This window comes from Melampsora larici-populina (genome assembly GCF_000204055.1).
Source record: "Melampsora larici-populina 98AG31 unplaced genomic scaffold MELLAscaffold_2, whole genome shotgun sequence".
In the NCBI taxonomy this organism is placed as follows: Eukaryota; Fungi; Basidiomycota; class Pucciniomycetes; order Pucciniales; family Melampsoraceae; genus Melampsora; species Melampsora laricis-populina.
Window position 1 is genome coordinate 2,693,028 of NW_006768766.1, and position 21,398 is coordinate 2,714,425.

The following is a 21,398-nucleotide window of genomic DNA, read 5'->3' on the forward strand; positions in this document are numbered from 1 at the left end:
GCCAGCAGCGTTATCCCGTAACTGAGGATTTGTTGCAGGTGTTAAGCAGCGTAACCTGGCCTAGGATTAAGCCTTTTTTTTCTCGCTAGGCTACAGCAGCATCTGCGGCGCAACACGCTAAGTAGCGCATGTTGCGTAACCTGTATGTGTATACAGGCTATATTACTGCCGATTGCCACCAGATTCGGCAATCAAACAACCCTAGGCCCATCAATCCTTTCCAATATCGCCAGAAATCTCCCTTCTAGCTTCTCGATTTGGCCATGGATGAACCCAGGGAGAGGACCAACCACGCTAATCACCCGAACTTGCCCAAAGTGGCTCCCCATTCCTCCGGCATAACCTCCAAGCCTCGAATCGGACAGGCCATGGCGAATCGAAAGACATATAAGGTGAGGCCATTCTTCCCATCACCCTCTAATCCACCAATTCTTACCCCAGTATCATCTTTTTACCCCGTTTCATTCAATCTGATTCTAATCTATCCCTCGCTCGCCATCCTTTTTCCAATTTCTCCTTTTTCTTCTATTCCAAGTCCTCATCTTATACTCTCAAGGTCATCCTTAGTCTGAGCCAAAGAATTACAATGGCAACTCGTATTACTACCCCACAACGACCTATACACTCTCGTAAACCAGCTAGCAACCCAGGGATGGTTCAGCCCTCTCCTGATTCTCGCCGTCGGATGTCGATTGAAAGTACACAATCCACTGTTTCGCAGTTAACTCGCCCAAAGAAACGACTTAATCCATCTACATATCAGGAAACTGATGCTGATACCGAGACCGATACCGAAGAAGTCGTGATTGTAGAGAAACGCAAGAAATCAACCTCAAGATCGTCGACAGGTAAAGGCCAACGTAAAAAACAGACTCAGCCTAGTCAAGCGAACTCATCAATAAATGATGTAATCCATTTTCTCAAATTGTCTGATCGATCATTCAAACTCACCTGACTTTCTTGTTTCTGTATGAAACAGGCCGTGTCCAAGAACGTCACCAAAGAAATCTTGCGAGCTGACTCGGACAATGAGAACCAGTCCTGTTCAAAACGGCGCAAAGTGGACGTTGACGGCGATACCAATAGCCAAAGCAAACACGCTCAACTTCTAGCTTACTTTAAAGAACCAACTTATAAACTAAATGATGTGAGTTATTGAGGTTATTATCTTTTTATAACTTCTATCACCTAAGAATCTTAATTTTGTTTTGTTTTCTGCTCTCAAAAGGACAAATCAAAGCCCGCGCTCAGCTACGCCTGCCGTTGGTGCTCTCACAGGGGGGACTCCTATCCTGTCCGAGTCAGTTATAGCAACTTGACTGGGAACCTCAAAGTACATCGAGACGGATCGACTCAATCCGGCCGATCCGATGTGGGCTGCCCAGGTCGTAATAAGGCTCGCCAAACTGACCCGTCTCTTGGTATACCTTTATCTGTTGCTGAGGTACGTAAGAAGGCAGGTGGGACTCTCAACGCTTTTGTCACAGCCACCCCACAGGTGCCATTCTCGAACCTCATCCTCAACCAGATGGCTTGTGCCTGGCTCATCAGGCAGGCACAACCATGGAACCGAGTTCAAGACCCAATCCTCCGGGGAATGGTTTGGTACCTTCGTAAGGAGGCTAACACTGCAGACATTATTTGGGTTCCCCAAGTGGGCAGGGAAAAATGATTGGGAGTATGATTTGTCATAAAATGGTCTATCACTCCACACCTGAGCCATAACACCCACACTACATATGTGTAGCAGGCTCAGTGAATATGTGGTTATCATGTACATACAGTTCTGCTCAGTTATCTGCTCATCAGGACAAGTTATTCATATGTAATACATGCTGTAACTTCTTTCAGATTGAAAAAAGCTTCCAAAAGATTGACTACATACACTGACTCAATGTTTTGGTGTGATCTCATCAACTCAACTGCATGTAACACACTTTCTGTTACTAAGACATAGCTTCAACAATATTGCCTGAGCAGCTACAGAATTATATGTAGTGAATTTTTGGGAAAAAAATTTCAAAGTCAAAAAAGTTACATGTGGTATAACATGTGATTTATTTATTCTGATGGGCAAAAAACTGAGCAGACCTGTATGTACATGATAGACAACTATTGACTTAGCTTGCTGCACATATGTAGTGTGGGTGAAATGGCCCAGGTGTGCAGTATTAGATTCTTTTATGAAAAACTGTACTATTAATCATTTTCCTCTGCCAAATTGGGGAAGTTGAATGATGTTTACAGTGTAACTTGTATGGTCGTCGATGGGTAGCTGATGAAGCAAAGAGCATGAATGCTGGGTTGAAAACTTCAGTATTTGCTGAATTGAAGGCAAGTCTCATCAAATTTTCAATCGATCTTTGAAAATCAATGACTGATCTTGTTGTTTCTAGAATCTCACCTCTCGTTTCAATCTTGTTCACGACGGCTGGACGACGAAGGGAAATCGCCACGCATTCATCGGCGCATCCGTGACTTTCGTTGACGAGAGTTGGAAGTATCGCCTTCGTCACTTGAGTCTTAAGGTCATCCAATGGCATCACCACGGACCATGGCTTGCTGAACCGATGGTGCATCTTCTCACCAAACATCAATTGTTTCAAAAGATTAGTCCTTTTCTCTCTCTTCAACATCTAAACCCGTGTACTGACATCTTTTTCTTTGTTATCTCACATGTTGCGCCAGACTACAGACTCCGGCTCAAACAACAAAACTATGGCGGTTGAAATGCACCGACAGTTCCTTGAACAGGCCGACACCAGTGGTTACAAGTGGAACCCTACCTCGATGCACATTTTTTGTTTTTGTCATAAACTAGCTCTTATTGTTAATGCGGGTTTGGCTGAACTTGGTGTCAAAGCTCCACCTCCGATCAAAGCCAAGTCGGCAGGACGTGGTTCTTTCCCCAGCATCGGTTCCATCGTTGAAGAAGAAGAGGACGAGGTTGAAGTGATTGAAAGTTTGGCACCTTCAAAACAATCAGACATCAACAACGAAGACAGTGACCACGACGAACATGATCCTCAGGAACTTACAGACGACATTACTCCTGTAGTTGATCTAGATGACGAAGGCGAGTGGGATAATGCGGACGCTGAGGATGAGGTGTGTCCTCAGCTTGCATTGGAAAACGAAGTGGCACCTACCCACCGAAGAGAAGCTAACAATACTGACTTCATACTACGCAAAGTAAGAAGTTATCTTTTTTTATGCATCACTTCCTCTGATTACATTTCATGTTCCAACAACTTATACCTTTTGTATGTATCAAACCAGGTTGACTTCTTAACTCGACGCATAACTCGATCAGCGGCTTGGCGCAAAGAGTTTGAACGTGTGAGCAAGTCCAAAGGTTTTAAAGGTTCCCTGATTGCTGGTTACGGCATTCGCTGGAACATCAAGTACGAGAGTTGAAACAAGGCATGGCTTGCTAGAGACGTAAGTAATTTTTGGGCATTGATATCTCATTATCCACTACTTATCAATGTTAAATGTCACTTCAGGTAATCGATCAACTTTGTAAAGACGATTTGGATGTGGTCCACGCGAAGAATCGACCTCCGCGCAAGAATGGCAAGCCCTATGGCTACTTCCACGAAATGGAGATGTCTACATCTGAATGGGCTCAGGTACATAAGGTTAACAACGAGCTTGAGGTATGTAGTCTCGTAATCCACCAACTGAGCATATCATCAGGCTAATCAATCATTAGCACAGCCTTTCCTCAAGATGACGTTGAAGATGGAGGGCGATGGGCCCACTGGGTGCATGGTTATCCCCCAGTACGTTGAACTTCGCCATACACTCGACCAGAAGATCGAACGATTGTCAGCATCCGATGCTATGTATCCCATGCTCGCTAAGATGAGAGAGAAGACGGAAGAATATCTCAACGAGGCTCTATCGTGCCAAACACTCGTCATGGCGACTCTCTTACACCCCTTCTTCCGCCTCAAGTTCTTCAAGAAGTGGTTCGGTGTCAGATCAAGCATCACTATCAAAGCTGAAGCCGATTTTCAATTGATTTACCGGGACTACGAGCAATCAGCCCCTGTCAGGACTTCAAATCCAGTCCGTGTATCGCAGAAGTCAACCGACTCCCATGGTTCCTCTCCAAAGGCCATAATTTTTGCTCAAGATAGTGAAGATGAGTCCGAAAACGAGGAAGTATTAGACACTCAAGTAGATGACTACTTGCGTATGACTCGTAAGATGACTTCTGCTGATTACGACGTATCCGATCCTCATGCAGCCCTTGATTGGTGGCGGGTATGTCATACTTCTTCTGCTTATATTGTCTTCACAAGCTGACTCATGTCTTACTCACAGGTCAATGAAAAACACTATCGAATCTTAGCATTGATGGCCAGGGACTACTTGGCTTCAACTGCATCATCATGCGCTGCCGAGCGCATCTTCTCCTGTGCCAAAGACGTGTGCACAGGAGAATGAGGTAGCTTGCTTCCTCGGACCATTGAGTCCTTAGTCTCGAGTCGGCTGTGGTTAAGGGAAGGTGTGGACTTGGGTAAATACTATGCTGAATTAGTTGCTGCTTTTAAAAAGCTTGGTGTTGAGATGGATTAGTATCTCTTTTAACTTCTTGTTTTTTTTAAATTTTATTCAAAACTCTTCTTTCTGTTCCTTTGTTTCATTAACTCAAACATGATTCCCTTCAATATCCCCTTGATATGCCTATGATCTACTGTTTCAGTTTTTTAACTGTGTTGCGTTGCGGTAGCTTGTGTTACGTTGCGGTTTTGCTACTACGCTACCAGGAATGAATATATCGTGTTTTTTTTCTGCCGCAACGTTTCGTCGACGCAAACTGTGTCTAAAAATCATTTGAGCTACGCAACGTTGAGGGCGCTTGTTGCGCGACGTTGCGTAGCTGACCCAGGGTTGACTGAGCCAGGTTTCCAAAAAAACTCACTGACTTTTTGAAAAACTCAGCAGCTTTTTCACAAAACTCGCTCACTTTTCGAGAAAACTCGAGGTTTTTTATTTGAAAACTCGAGGTTTTTTTTCTTCAAAGTCATCAATTATGCAAAGGGCTGTATTTCCCTGTGCAGTAAAGTGCTGTTTGCTTTAAAGGAAGCGGCAAAACAAAAAAATTACGTAAGGTCACATAATCCGTGGAGTGTTCACGTCAAAAATCAACGATGAGTCATAAGCCCCTCTGCGAGGGCGCGGCGCAGAGAGGGCTTTGTTAAGCAAGGCATTCATTTCCCTTTTTGCATTTCGGCATCAAACCTTCAACTTATTTTGCTTTGCACTTCTGATGAGAGAATATTGTATTATACCCTGTTGTAGCTTCGGTTCCGAACAAACTTATCTTATCGGATCATAATATTTGAATCTCTATGAAGTGGACCGAAATGACAAAAAGTGACCTTTTGATGAGTTGCGTGAGCATTGAAAGTCGCATGCATCATGTATATGATGTCAACTTTCTCTCTCTCTTGCCGTGGCGCGATAGTTGATGTTGGTGATCTCCCGGCTCAGTCGAGTGGTCGTGATTTGCATTTTTAGATCAACACATCACGTATGATGACTGTGGAAGAAAGTCACCATGAATCAAAATTAATAGACTCTTCGGTTGATTCTGACTGTGAACGACCAACCCTTCTGGCTTGTTTTTACGCTCGCCCCTTCACTACAGCAATATCCTTTCGATGGATCTGAGGGAGCAGTGACTCATCGTAGTGTAGATGTCACATTTCATCTTTGACTCTTGAGACAACTATCACCGGATTATCCCGTAAACTTGCGACAGAGTTATCAGACCCTTTTATTTCCTTTAATTCCATTTACAAAAGCTTGAACTGGTGTCATTCGTCTATTTATTCAGGGTCTTTTGGCTTCCTTCAGGAGTTGTTGTCTCGTTCTCCGACTTGCGCGACCTAGCTGGAAGCTCTTCAGAATTGGCGAACTGCCCCTGACAACCAGAGCGAGGAGAAGCCAAATCAATTGGTCTTAAAAGGCTATCGTGATATCTTCTTGGCCTTCAGTCCCAGTACATACAACACAACTTCATCAACTTTCTATTCCACCTGTTCAACGAACGGATACTTCCTTTCAGCTTATCAGCATCGATTTATACAACTTTCCTCACGAGACACATTTTGTGATATATAATTTGTCATGGCTTCACCCCAATCCTCCACCCAGTCTACCAAGGATTTACAGCAATCGCAATTGGCTGATAATGCCTTCAACACAGCTAATCCTATGTCATCCCGGGTATCTCACGGTACGAAGGATCGATCTATGTCAACTCCAGTGAAGGGTCTCAAGAATTCTGGTAGTGCTACCCCGAAACTGTTCGACCAAGAGAAGACAGCTTTACCAGTAGACTCTCGCCACCAGCTGCATCACAATGGAAAAGGACAAGTTACAACGGGACTGCAATCTCAACCGGCACCGAAACATGAGCCCATGTACAAAAAGTTAAATCATCTACTCCATATCCTAGAAAATACCTTTTCATCCATCCATCCAGCCTCAGGCACACAGAGAGGACCAACCTGGTAAGTTTTCTTACTGCTTCACCGAAATCTGTCGTTGTCCGCTATTTACACATCTTGCTTTGTAGGGTCTTCATCTTGGTTCTTGCTTTCTTTCAAGGTTGTGTAGGGATCATCATCAGCATCTTATCGCCAGTTTTCCTACCGAAGAAATTTGAGAGCAGGAGCTCAATGATAGCTCCAACGGTTCCCACCATACTGGTCACATCTCCCAACAAACTCTCACTTGCACTCGACGCTCAAAAGCATTCTGTACCACTTCTGATTGCAGTCGAATCGCATTCCTTACCGGTCATCGATCTATTGCAGCAGGAGGCAATACACATCAAGACTGAGAACTTGCCTCACCTCTTTGATCAAAAGTCATCGAAAAAGTCGTTTCGATCTAAACTAGAAAATAAACGAATTCTCAACAAAGAAAAGATCCAAGCTCATAAACATGCTATCTGTGCTCTTGTTCGACCCATTCTTCTTGAAAGTCAGGATGTCTCAATCCCTCGATCCAGTTCATCCGACTCATCATCAGATAATCGCCATACTCCCTTACTCAAAAGAATGACTAAGGGCAATTCACAAAAATCACGTAAAGAGGTATTAGGTCATCTGGAATTTTCAATTCAACGAGTTCGCCCCAAGCCTTGCCCGAACCAATCAGTTGAGCCATTTCTCATTCGGGAGCGTGCTCAAGCTTCGGACATTAGTGAAACCTCAACCAGTGGCTCGGACACATCAAGCCCGAAGATCTCACCCGATGGCGTCTCTGCAAGCAAGGCACTTGCGTGGCCTATGATTGAAGTACCAGTTGTCAAACCAGATTCGATGCACCCCTTTCCTATCCCCGTGATTCAGATACAGGATGAAGACGAGATGCTGCCATCGTGTTCTTCGCCTATCTCTTCACGCAGCTCTTCAGAGGCGTCAAATCACGGCATAGTTCCAAATACCTCATTTGATCACACGCGTCAGAGATGCCAGAGTGACTCTGTGCTACGTCTCAAGTCATCACCAAAGACTTCTTCTTCTCAACAACTTCCACCACCATCAGTAACCGGTCGCCCTCCCATCACCCGGCAGCGTTGCTCACCTTCAATTCCTTCGAAACTCGGACATTCTTCTCTTCTCCGAGATCTCGTTAAACCTCCGAACCGTAGCGTTTCTACCTCATCCACGGGCTACAAAATCAGAGGAAACCGTTCATCTTCGAGCTGTTCTTATGATTCCGCTTCAACAAATCCTTCATCCGATGACTTCTCACTCTCATCTCGTGAATTGGACTCATCAGAAGAAGAATTCACTGCAATTCCTACCTCATATGCAATGGAACCAGATGAAATTGACATCAAGACTCCAATTCCACCACATGTTCCTTCTAACCAATTTTATAGAATGCGTGGAAATGCTATGAGAGTCCTTTCAGCTAAAGTCAATAGCCTTTCTCGTTCGTCTTCTAGTGCTAAATTTCCTACACTCTAATTTCACATGTTGATTACCTTTGGATGTGCTTAATTTGAGTATGAATTGTTCCACTTCATACTCCAAGACTGTTTCATTTGATGTGGTACCGCTTCATACTTCATTTTCTATTTTTTTTTGAGAATTGCATTCTACTTACTGTCATTTGCCACATTTTTTGTTTTATGAGTACCATGGCTTGTCATTTATCCACTTTTTTTTCATTGTTTTCACTTGTAGGTAGAATATATGTGATTCTCTTTACAATTTCAAGCATTGCTCTGTTTCATTGGCCATTTTGACAATGTTGAACATAGACCATTGGTTGAGATTCACATCTCTTGATATTTGATTTGTAGAATGTAACCAATCGTTATACATTATTTGTCTCAAATTTCACCTTGTGAAAAATCAAGAAACTTTGAATAAACACAAATTTGGTTAAACTGCTTTCTTGAGAAACTTTGTCAAGTTCATTAGGCAGTATCATCTATGACTGCAGAATGCTCCAACCCACAAAGAGTGGGTTATTACGACTCCTTATATACAATCAGCATCATCTCACCATAACATTATGTTATCAATTCACCGTAATCTGACCCTTGTCTCTATATTTGTAGCTTTAAGCATTCCTCAGTTGACCTGATTGATTAACACACTTCCTGACTCTGTTCAACAGTCTAAGGTATAGCTCTTGTCTCTTTTCCCATAAGAACACATTTTTTGGCTCAAACACCAGGAACTAAATGTTGTCACACTTGAATATCATTTTCCCTTTTTGATCCTTCCAGATCATATCTCTGTACACATACATTGCCATGAAATGAGCCTTTCACTATGAGGTATGATTTCCTTTTCAGAATATGGGACCTCATTGGTGTAACCCTTTGGGGCGCAGTTAAACCAGTATCACTGTATCCGTTCCCCTGTAGCACATTGACATACACACACAGAGAGGTTTGAATAAAGACCAAATGTTTTTTGTTTGTATTCTGAGCCGTAGATCACAACACAGGCCTGAATATCCCTTTGTAGAGAGTCAATTGGCAGGAAAAGTCTCTTCCCTCAACAGTCAGATCAGGGAGAAAAGGGTTGACCCAGCCTTTCTTCAATTTTCAACCATTAGCTCTACGTCTAGCCATTGTAAACACACGCTGAGATATTTTGATTTGAAATGATTGTGATTGACCTTTGAAAGCACCATAGCTTGCTCAAAACCAATATCTAGATAGCAAGATTGTGTTGTTAAAAGCCACTCATCATTTCAAATATCATTGACTTGCAATTCCATCTGTTTACAATTTGAAGGCACTAGCAATGCGGTTTTGCATTCTTTTACATGTATAGTGTTTGATATAAAAATAAAGGACATCAGAAATAGATTGTGATAACTGGTGAGAATTGCAAGGGGAAACAAAGCTTTGTATTCAAAGGATATTAATAAGATAAACAAGGAAGTGGATGATACATGCAAGGTATATAATATATTTGTTGTTTTGTAATCCAATGGATAAGTGGGCAAGTTCCTTTCTATGCATCTTGACAGCACTAAATATCTCATGAAATCTGAAGAGAGTACAAATCAAACTCAACACTTGTGGAAAATGGCACCAGATTTTTTGTAGTGTAATGAGGTGGTTATGTGGGCAACATTAACTGGAATGTTATGCATTTTGTAGTGCTATGTGTCTCATGATAAGTGGGTAACACAAAAATTGATCTTGACAACTTTAATAAATGACAAAGTAAGCAAGAGACCAGTGTATGAAGTTTATGTGCTTAAATTTGATGAGATCTTCTGCATAAGGCTTGTTGATGATGGCAGAGGATGTTTCAATGTTCTAGCATAAGGCAATCTAGGCCTCTACATGTGGCACATCCATTTTCAGAAAGTAAAGTGAAATGATTTTGGACAGACATGATCAGACCTCCTATGTCTGATCAATGTCCCACTGTATGGGCTTCTTTAAAAAGGGCAGTCTGAAGACCTATTCAAGACATGTATCAATGTTCTACCACAAGGCATTTGTGTGTACACATCAACGGGATACAGGGAAGTGGATGTGGTTTATATTCAAAGATATGCATGATGATCTTTCAGACACAAAGACACTCCATCATGAATTCATGTTGTGAGGTGGGGTTTTGGAGAGGGGCACACTGATAGACACAAACTTGCCATATTGCCATGGTACTCTCAGTGAGGGTGCAGTATACAAGATTCACCCAACCTGTTTAGAAGAAATCTTTGAGGTTCCGGGTTGTTGAGGGCAATTCTAAAGGATTCTCAGAATCCTGATAAAACCAAGCATCACACCTATCAGTAAAGAGGAGGAAAGCAACAAGGTTGTCTGGAGATCAATTAATGATGATACAGCCATATTAATAATTGATGAACACTCAAAAAAAATCTTTTCAAATGTATTGGAAAAACTTTTTAAATAATCACAGCAAAACTGTTTGTCTCTACGTGTTTAGTGATCTTTGCTGTAGCTGTATTTACAATTTTCTGTGATGATTCAATTTTTTTAAAATGTTCATCAATTATAATTACGGTTGTAAGGTGTTAATAGAATGAAAAATTTCTAATTGATGCATAAGAGAAAGCAAGTTTTCAGAAACAAAGACTTGATATAGTAGATTATGCAATAACTATCATGGTTAGGTTATGGGATTACAAAAGGTTGTGAGTAACATTTGCATATTGTTATGTGCTTGCACAAAATAATATAAAACATTATAAAATTAGAACTTGGATATATTTTGTTTCAATATATCCATCTGATGTTACACCCAGCAACACCGGTGGACTGATTGCTCTCCTCTTGACCAAATGCTTTGGGAGCTTGTACCTTGCAAGACAGATTATCCTGGAATTCTTCTTTCTTCAAGATGCACTATAGGAGAGTCTAGGAAGAGCATTCACAAGCATTTGGTTCAAAAAACAGCATGTTTGTCATCCTTTCTGTGGGTAAACATGGCTTGACACTTGGTGCAGCAGGGTTCTCAGTGGTTGTATCCAGTTTTGATATCTTCATACATTCATACATCTGGAAGCCAGTCCATCTGAGCAACTAGACTAGTATCCTGGATGGAGTGGTTGAAGTCAAAATAGTTAAAAGTGCTACATATTTGTAGAATTAGTCTTCAACAGACTTTACCTCCAGCTGTCAAAGGATGGCCCAGGGGCGCACCCGGCCAGTGTTTTGCTCATGCGCGCAAAGGGGCATTTGGGGCTTGGGGCTCAGTTAAACACACACATTTTTTGTTGCACTCAGCCATTGCCTCTCTCAACCTTCCCCTTGCTTCTACACACACACAATCTTTACTTCAGATTGTCAGAATCAAAAGCAATGATGGCAAAAGGAACTGATACATCAAATCCATTGCCTGAAAACGGTGCTCTGCCGTATGAAATCATCACACAAATCCTGAGTGATTTTTGGAGTCTGTTGCAAGGGGAGGATTCATCTAGTTTGGACTGGGAAGATTCATCTACAAGTATAGTGGAGGGGGAGGACTCATCTGGTCTACCAGACAAAGAGGCACCATCCAGTGTACCGGACAAACAGGATCCACCTTCTCTGTGAGGGTTGGGTGCTCTAAAGAGGACTCAATGCTCACTAAGTGGGTACTAGATATTGGTTATTGTTTGAATATCTACTTTTTATATTTCAATTATAAGGTAATTACAAAAGAAATATATAAAAGATAGAGAAAGGGGAAGGGGGACTGGTCTGTTTGGATAAATCCAGACAGACTACAGTTAAATGACTCCTTAAAAGGAGATTTTTAAATATAATTATAATTAATTATAAATGAAAACTGGATCCAAGGTTTTCCTTCAAACTTCTAATTGACAGGTTGAAGAGTGAGGTCTAGATCACCACACTGGTTATTCTTATGGTCACCAACCGTGGGTTGTTCTTATGGTCACCAACCAAAGTGCTTGTATGTAGGTCACTAGCCTTGGGTTGATTTGAGGTCACCAACCTAATATGATTTCTACTTGGGGGAAGTAGAGGATCCAGAGGGGAATGAAGAATGTATTACCTACTTTTAATCAGGAAGCTGATTAAAGTTGATGAAGCTTATCACTAGTCTTATTTATATATAAGACTCTTGATATGTACTTCAATTGAACTTTAATTGTTCTTTAAAAGTAGTGGGTAATTATAGCTTGGGTTTTTCTCTGAAGGCTGAGAGAGGAGGAGTTTATATACTCTCCTCTCAAAACCTAACTGTAGTGATATTTGTTTGTATCACTACAGTGGTTTAGGGTTTAATTATTACTGTTAGTTATGATTATTATTAATACTACATAATTACATATACATGTTATGTAATTTATGTAGTATAAGCATTTTAACTCTTGACACTGAGTTATGAGGTGCAATTAGTGTTTTATTACATATTACATATGATTTTAAATGTATATGTATATGTAATTAGGATGTATGTATGATTTATTACACGTTACATATGTTTTTTAAGGCCTATGTACATGTAATTAGTTGTTTATAAGGTGGTTATCTATGTTACAAGTTAGTCTTTGGGTACATACATATGTACCCAGGGCTGACATTCTCCATACGCCCAACTCCTTGGTTTTTGATTGGTTAGCAAAACATGTTCAAGAGCTATCATATCAACTTATTTCGTTTATATCCATGTGTACCATGCAGAGCGCGCAAAGACTCTTTCGGACAACTGGACCAATTCTATCTATAGCCCAGACCTCTCGTGCCCTTTTAAGCGCCTTTGTATTGATAATTTGTGGTACGCACAAGCAGGCAAAGTTGCCAAGTATGATTCCAAAGAAGGTAATTCTCCAAATTAGAAACTCTGTACAGGCCCAAAATTTGATACAAGGTGTTTTTTACGCATGTAATTGTAAAATTCAAAGTTCACACCAATTTCTTATGTGTCTTATAACTTTCTTCACAAACCTCTGTTACTAGTGATTTATAGTTTGCAAATTATGTAAAAAGTCCTTCTGCGTTGAATGAACTATCTATCATCCAACTCAGACGTCATTTGACATATGTAATAAGCTGAAAACCTCCATTTTTGACAAAATGCACACCTTTTTGCTTATTTCCGCCGCTATTATTAATAATCTCTTGCTCCTGTAATGTTACATCATCATCTATAACCTTAAAAATCCCAGAAAATCCTCTTGGAAACCTTAAATATTACTACTACCACCATTACATATGTAAACTACTTGTAAAACCCTTCTTTACCAACTTTGAAAAAGCACTGTTTTCTTGTCCACTACTCTCGGGTGTGTCATGTAAACCAAAGTTTGGTATACTATAATAAAGGATCAAGTCTTGATCAAGAATTGATATCTATGATTATGTACAAGGTTCCTAAAGAAAGAGATACACTCTCTTGAATCCTTTGTAACCACAACATAATAAATGTTAGTCTACTATGGGGTGGTGCGGGGGTATGCCCCAAAGGGGCAGGATATCAGGGATAGACGTCTATCCCTGTAGCCACCCTGCCTCTCCGGGGTGATAACAAAGAGCCCTGGGAGGGCTTCTCTTCCCCTGGGATGGTGGGTGGGACGCAAAAAAGTTTTATTTTTGAAAGGCTGAAATGTAGAGAAAAAATAAACGGGAAGACAAGTATTCACAAGAGGAGAGGAGAGAAGAGAAATTTTTTCCTCTCTCAACTGTAACCTCAAGCCACTCCTTCAAAGCTCTCGCCCTGACCTAGCTTGGTCTCTCTTGGGCTCTCCTCCCCACGTGATTACTTGCACACCCTTGGTAATGGACTAGAGATTACCGTTGCAAGCTGGGGGTAATCTTTCAAATAATTTCTATTCCACCTTATCAACCATCAAGAAGAAAGTTGCTAATGTATAATGTAATTCTTTTCTTTCACATTGCAACCTCAAAAAACCCATAAACCTATTTTTAATACCCTAAAAACCATCTCCAAGCCTGTATACCTATATTTCTGAATTTTTCTAATGTTTTTGTTTCTTTTCTTTGCACAGTCTTTTTGCTAATAATTCATGTTGATCTTTAGAATTTGTTTGAAATGAATGACCTCATCACAATTTAATGTGCAATTTATAAGCCTTAAAGAGCTTCTATTGATAAGATTCCTTCAATTTTGAGTTTTCTTTTGCACTGAACTTTTTGGATAACTTGGTCAACTACTTATGATTAATTTTCTTTGATTGATCCCATAAATTGATCAACACATTGGGTGAGCGTCTCCTTCAGGATGAATTGTGCAGGGAACTGGACTTTGATGGACCAGGAAGATTGTCAAGTAAGGTCAGTGAGGGTCTTTTTAGTTTACATGCAGGGGTCACCGGAAGTGTTGCAGTAAAAGATTTACATCCATTTGTGCATACGTTTGGGACCACACTTCTTGGACAATGGTGGCTGGAGATCTTCAAAAAAGCTGGAGGGTAAATGCATTTGTCTGTTGAAGCGTCAACCCTTACTGACCCATTGTGAGGAGGTGTACATAGTAAAAATCAGACCATTTTAAATGCCAGTTTTCTGAGGTAGTGTGAAAAGCAGAGGGTTACATGTCAAATTTGGGTGGAGATTGTGAGACTTCTTGAACATAACACAGGGAGGAGGGGTCAAAATCAAAGCCTGGGGTAGGTGGGGCAAGATAAGCAAGCGGCAAGGGCACAAAATCATGTATGTTGATGCAACAAGGGTACCATTCTAAGCCGCTGCAAATGGCGTGATTGTGATGGGTGCGTGGTCTAGCCTTGAGTGTTAGGTAATTGCCAGCAGGCCACAAGCAGTTTGTAGCACATGGCTTGTGAGGGTGGCCAACAAAGTCAGGATACAACTTTGTACAAAGTTTGGACAATAAGGTTGAATATGACACTTGTAAATGATGCAAAATGGGTTACCATTTCTGGGGAATCTGGGAAAAATGACAGTGTTTGCTGCCATTTCTGCTTTCACAATGTACCGGGAGCTGGCAGGTCCCATTTGTGTATCAACAATGATTTACGCTGTTGCATTGCCATTGGGATTGCGGTAAACAATTGTTAAAGTATTAGTGACATTTTATATTTTATTTCATTATTACATACAGCCATTCCGATATTGCTTGTCGCTCCGTTTTGAAAAAGAAAAAGTTGAAACCTAAGTTTTTACTCAATAAAACTTCAAACTCAGCTGTAATTCAAGGCAATACAGCCAGACTTCAGGTTTTAACCGGTTAAAACTTAGGTTTTGAGCTTACAAACTTTTTCTTTTCAAAAGGGTGCGACAAGCAATATTGGAATGGCTGTAACTGAACATGATAGAAATGTTTATTTCAATTCTCATTTACTAATAATATTACATATGTATCTGTTATCGTGTTTGTAAAGTTGTTACCGTTTGTCATCATTTTTAACCTAAATGTTGTCAAGAACATCATAACATTTAATCCCAAAGCCACTTTGCTTACAAAACCTTGACAAAATACACAAGTATCTGTCACTCCCCCCATAATTATTTTTGGACTCAAGTCCAAAATTGTCCGGCAATGCAATGCACCATCAATCTCAACACAACAACACTTTTGTTTATCAACATCATTTATGTACATACGCGCTCAATCTTCTTATGACAAACATTGTTGAACTTCACCAAGATTGGCATCCTAATTATGTACAATATTTTGGTCACGGTCAATCACAAACCTCCTTTCTCCCTGGTAGGGTCCCTATCTCAATTGTGCAGACTATCACCCCATTTCAAAGGTCAGTCACTACCATTTATATTCCGACCACTTTAGCCGACATCACCCCAAGTGTTATTACTTACCTACCAAGAACCCGCTCATGATTAGATCAGCTAAACAAGGATTGTGCGGTTGTTGTGTAGAACCCTGTATGTCATCCTACTGAGCCTTATCTTCAACGGCTGTTGATTCCGCCAGTAGAATCAGACTTTAACACACCTTTGGCCTAATCATGATTGTGCATTCTCCAACTGACTTTTTCTTATTCAGTACCCGTATGAGGCACGAAGGAGGTTGCGTTTGTCCATGTTAGTACCGAGTCAGTGTCAGAGACCGGGCAGGTCGAGATTGTCTCTCTCTGGGTCAGCACAAACTCTGTTGAGTCCTGCTAGCCAGATAGATGACTAATCAGCTCAGAGGTGATCAGGCACCGTGACCTGGTTCTTCCCCACCTGTGCGCCTCAGATCCTTCGGCACTTAGCTGACCATACAGATGTACTGTACGGTCGGCTACGAGCCCCAATGGTATACGCAGACGTCTGCAGACTCAGCAGATGTTCCACTTCTAGCACTCCTAGAAGAAAACCGCTCTAGTATCCTCTATTTCAGCTAAAAACAGTACATTTCCTCAAGTTTTGTGCCTTTAACGCTGCAGGATGACTAATGCCGTTTACATCATCTTTCAACGGTCTGAAAGTACATGGTGCAGACAGATCTGCATCTGTATAGTTGAATTACAGACACATCTTACACTACACCGACACAACTACACAGATCTGTCTGCATCGCTCCAGACAGATCTGGCCCTCTCAGCCTGCCAAGTCAAAGAACGCAGACAGATCTGCGTCTTTATACAGACGGATCTGGCACTCTAAGAAACAACCAGATGGATCTGGGCCACAGATCGGTTCCCCACATTACTGGACAGACTCATCTGCACATTCAGATGGATCTGCTCCTTCCACCTCACAAGTCTTTGATACCCAAAACCTACAGATCGATCTGGTCTTCAGGTCATTCTAGACTCACTGAGAACTCCTCCATTGGCTCTGCTCACCCACGCTAACGCTATGTCCAAATCAATCTCTGTTCTCACGTATGTTCGCTCACTCATTTCAAAGGATCCTGAGTATCTCACAAGGAATTGATATCAATATCAGAGCGATGTAGTTACTATGTACGTATGTACCAAATAAAGAGATGAACCATTGATTGAAAAAAGAGAATGACCAAAATGAAAAGGAATGAACAAAAAAAACAGGAAGTTTTGAATGGATCAGTCAAAATCAGAAACAATACGGTATAGCTAGACCTAGCTAGACCACTATCCATTCCAATCCTACATCGTTCATGACATCAAAGAGATTTCCTCGGTAGCCCTCTTCATCATCACCCACAGGGAACCAATGTTCCTCTAGATCTTCATCGTCTACACCTTCCGTCAAAACTGGAAAGCAATAATTCTCCCACCTTGCTCGATTTTTTCCAATTAGAGCTATCCAGCGAGTCTTTAAGATAGAATTTGATTCTACAGGCTGATCGCAATAGTTTTCTGACTTGTCAAGCATATTCTGAATGTCCACATCCCAGACCATCCATCTTCGGCAGTAATCAAGAGAGATCTCCTGGTGCAAAGCTTTCAAAACCTCTTGGCTTTGATTCCAAGCTTTTTCCGAAAGAATGCCACCCTTCTGAACTAACTCTACTGGCCGAGTTCCGTTCGGAAATCCAGGGATCCAAGCTTAAGCATTTTGAGGGGACCAAGTCATTGCTCAATCTCAAAATATACAGATCCAGTGAGCCTTGATTGCTTACGCATTTCAGCAGTGATCTTGAGATTCTCCAGCTTCTCTTCCAACCGAATAGAATCGAACACAGTATTCCTGACTTCACGTGAAATCCGACGAACTTCCTCATTGCAACTTCGCCACCTGCGGTACAATTGAATCCCACGCTGAGTCAGCATGAGCCCCGCTCGCTCGGGAGCGGGGACCGGCGAAAATCCACCCCGAGCACTTTTTGGAAATGCATCCCGGCTTCCGAGCCGACCCCTCCCCGTCGGGGATCTTCATGTACGTCTTCAGACCGTCCCCCGCCACCAAAAATCGGGGGCCTACCGAAATATCGGTTCCCCGTCGGTTCCCCGTCGAGTGTTAGTCAGTAGAGCTTGCTAGATCAAAAAAATTCATAAATCTGCTTCACGAGCAAGTTCCGGCTGATATTCTACTGTTTCGTACAGGTATTTCATTGTATTTGATTCCTTATACTGATGTATGAGTTGTTACGAGGCCTTCCTCACCTTTCATTTCTCCCTATCTGCCCTCGATTCTACAGCTCTCTGCTATAGCTCGGTTCCCCGATAAAAACCGGGGATCCTCATACTCTTGCCCGGTCCCCGCTCCGTCGGAGTCGGTACGGTGCCGGGGGGCTGAGATACCTAGCCCGAGGCACCGTACCGACGGTACGGAAGCCGGAGATCCCCGAGCCCGCGGGAAACGGGGCTCATGCTGAACGCTGAGTGGTCACATCTGTAGCCCATAGCTCGTCAGGATGGGTTAAGTGACCGATGTTCCAAAATGGGTCTTCGAGGCTGAAGTGTGAGATCTCTTCAAAAGTCGGAAGCTGTAATGCTTCCTCATCTGGAAACCGTGTGTGAAACTGCTTTATGTGAAAGTCATAAGTTGTCCACTTAGTTTTCAAGTTGCTCTGTTTTTTGACCATTGCAGTCTTATATCGCTCTTGATCTGTAGTGCCTGTCAATCCAAAAAAAAAAACATGAATTTTTAAATGTAAGGTTGAGCTTTAGAGGTCACTAACCGATACCAGGCTGATCCCACTTCTTTCGATGCTCAATGACTCCCACTTTAGCTTCGTACAGATTTTGTTTTGCCAAGCGAATTCGAAAACGCGCTCGTGCACATGGGTCTGAGGTTTGAAGAGTGTGTGAGTTTGGTGTGTGAGTTTGCAGTGAAAAAACTTCCAGTACAGTGCAGTGTGATCCACGCACGCCTAACCTCAGCCATGTCCCGAAACTCCTCTCCCCCCAATTCAGCAACGATGTCGTCGATTGCATGCTCAAAAGCCACAACCGAAGCTGGTAAAGCAGCCAGCTCAGCATGTTCAGCTTCTGACAATGTGCGCCGCCGCTGTCCTCGTAGGAAAGCAAGTCGAGCGCTGTATTGAAAAATCCGAAAACATGATACTTGTGTATCAGTGTGTTGGGAACGGATAGGAACAGATGACAAATATTTGAACACACTGGGCCTCTCGAAAATTCTCCTCAAGTTCAATTAGCCGGCCTAATCGATTTTCAAGCTGTTGAATGTTAGTGATCGCCATCAATTGAAGCTGGCAAGTACGCTGCCTTTCCCACTGTTGTGCAAAGTATTCGACGTTAAGTTGGTGAGATGCTTCTAGTTTGGTAAGTTTTGCTTGTGTTTCACGCTTATCCCTCAAAACCTCATCGAATTTCTTAGACATCAGGCAAGCTGTCATATAGAACATGATGAGCTTTTGAGGTGTATTACACAACAGAGTAATCACATACCCGCATTTGTGAGACCAAGACTGTTTTTATGACCGGCTCGCAAGTGCAATGCGTCAGCTCGGGTTTGTTTGGTAGCAAATCGAAGCTGAGAAACAAGGAATGATTGGAACGACCAGTTCCTTTCGCACCCTTCGCCATCTGATAAACCCCAACCAAGGTTGAGTCGGGGATTGTATTCAAGCTGACAGCCCCACCGATGGACAGAAGCGTGGAAAGCGCTGGTACCAAACTTGAATTGAGCATTGGCACGCTCATCAACAAAGAGATTGTGCTGTGTATAGTCCAGATGAAAATTGTCATCTTCTGGCAGTCTCATTCAGCAAATACACGAGAGTCTCACCCTCTTGATACCCTTTTCCAGGGTGCAACCAATGTCATACAATACCCCAAAGCGCCACAGAGGCTGATCTGGCTCTTTTGTACAATCTACTATAGAGCCTAGCAAGGCATGTGCAAAGTAAGACCTGGAATCAAAATATAGATCATGTCAGATTGATACCGGCCGATTGTGCCACTTCTATTTGTCACATACTTCTCGCCGCTCCTCACAATATTGATGTATGACAGACATTGGTCATGCCTACATATCAATGCCATCAAACCAGTTTCGTCGCATGCTCGCCACGTTTGGCCAGTTCGGGTGTCTGCAGCAGCAGTGTGCTGCTGGGTGTACGGATCCTGTTTGAAAAACAATGTTAGTGCTCTAATGTACAACAAAAAGCTCTACACATTTGATATCAAGTGGACGCACTACATGTTCATCTACCTGTCCCCTGGCAGCGGCTCGGTCAGCCCACAGTTGAACATATTCGTCGCTGAGAAACAAGGAAGGCATTTTTGGTGCGATATCATTTGATTCTCGACTTGCAGCCGCATGTCTTCTTTGCTGAAAGTTCGCATCCATGCACACTATCGAATCAGGCTCTGCTTCTCGTTTGGATCGTTCGCCGGGTCCAAAGCAGCGTGGACAGATGCTTGCCAGTGATTCAATCGGTTTCATTTCAAGTGCTTGCGTTTTCAACTCCTCATGCATCTTCAAAAGTTGTCTGTAGGCGTGAACAGCGCAAGATAGAGGTTTTCTCCATCGTCGAGGCTGTGTTGGGGATAAGTATAAGAGAAATGGATAGAAAACAAAATTAAATAATCAAAACAAACTCAAAATTGGTTCATCAAAACAAAATCGAAATTGATTAAACGATTCGTAAAAAACTTGGACACACCTGGTTTGTACCTTTAACCATTATCACAGCACTAAAGGCATCTAATATTTCGTCAATGGCCAAAGCAAAGGGCTGGATTCCGATTGGTTTGTATTTCCATAAGATGTGGTACGCTCGCAGTAATCTGAGAGAGAAGGCTGTTCAAGGGTGGGTTGGGGAGCCTCCGAGATAACCCTGGGCAATAAGTCGAACCTGATCAGGTGTACAACTACAAAATTCTATCTCCCTCTGTTCGCGACCTGATATATTTGGTTGGTCATGTAAGCAATGAAATGATGAAATGTGATCAAAAGTGAGGTATTGATTACCACAAAGGTCCACTAGATCCACTTGGCGCTTGACTTTAGTACTCCCCGGACAGTAACACGATTCATTTTCAAAATGATTCCGATCCCAATTTGCTTTGTGCCCCCATTGAGAAGTCAGGCTTGAGCATCGCATCCAGGTGATGAACATCGAACGCATGTTTCGCTCCCAAGCACGTTCCTCTCTTACTCTTTGTCTCGAGTAAGCAGGGGCTGCTACAAACTCACCCATGTTACGTGCATGTTGATTGTCTTCTTGAGGGACCTTGTCTTCTCTTTTGTTGGTGATATTTACGTCATCTGGGTTCAGGTCATTTGCAACAATTGGTTCGTTTTCGTTGGGGTTTTCGACCGCAGCAAGTTGATTGGGGGGGTTAGGAGGAGGGGGATTGTTCTTAGCAAGGTGATCACGATGGAGTTTGTCGAATTTGCGTTCACACCACAGGTGGGCTGCTTGTTCAAGCCGTTCTTTTGTTTGAGATGCTTCGGTGTGTAACTTGGCTTTCTTCTTTTGCCGAGCTTGAGGGAGCTTAATTGACTTTGACGAAGTTGGCATGTTGTGGTTTCCTCAACGGTGAAAATGGTACAATCGCAGGGATTCCAGCTACTTTGGGACCGGGGTGAAGGA

General features: G+C 42.2%; 1 protein-coding gene across 1 annotated transcript; it reads left to right on the forward strand.

Annotated features, from left to right (window-relative positions):
• Nucleotides 1-6,144: 6,144 nt before the first annotated feature.
• MELLADRAFT_59221 (uncharacterized protein) lies at nt 6,145-8,000 on the forward strand (the record flags this gene model as incomplete). Its single annotated transcript, XM_007404364.1, has 2 exons — nt 6,145-6,530; nt 6,596-8,000. The coding sequence occupies 2 exons, from the start codon at nt 6,145-6,147 to the stop codon at nt 7,998-8,000; spliced, it is 1,791 nt and encodes a 596-aa protein (XP_007404426.1).
• Between the last annotated feature and the right edge of the window lie 13,398 nt (nt 8,001-21,398).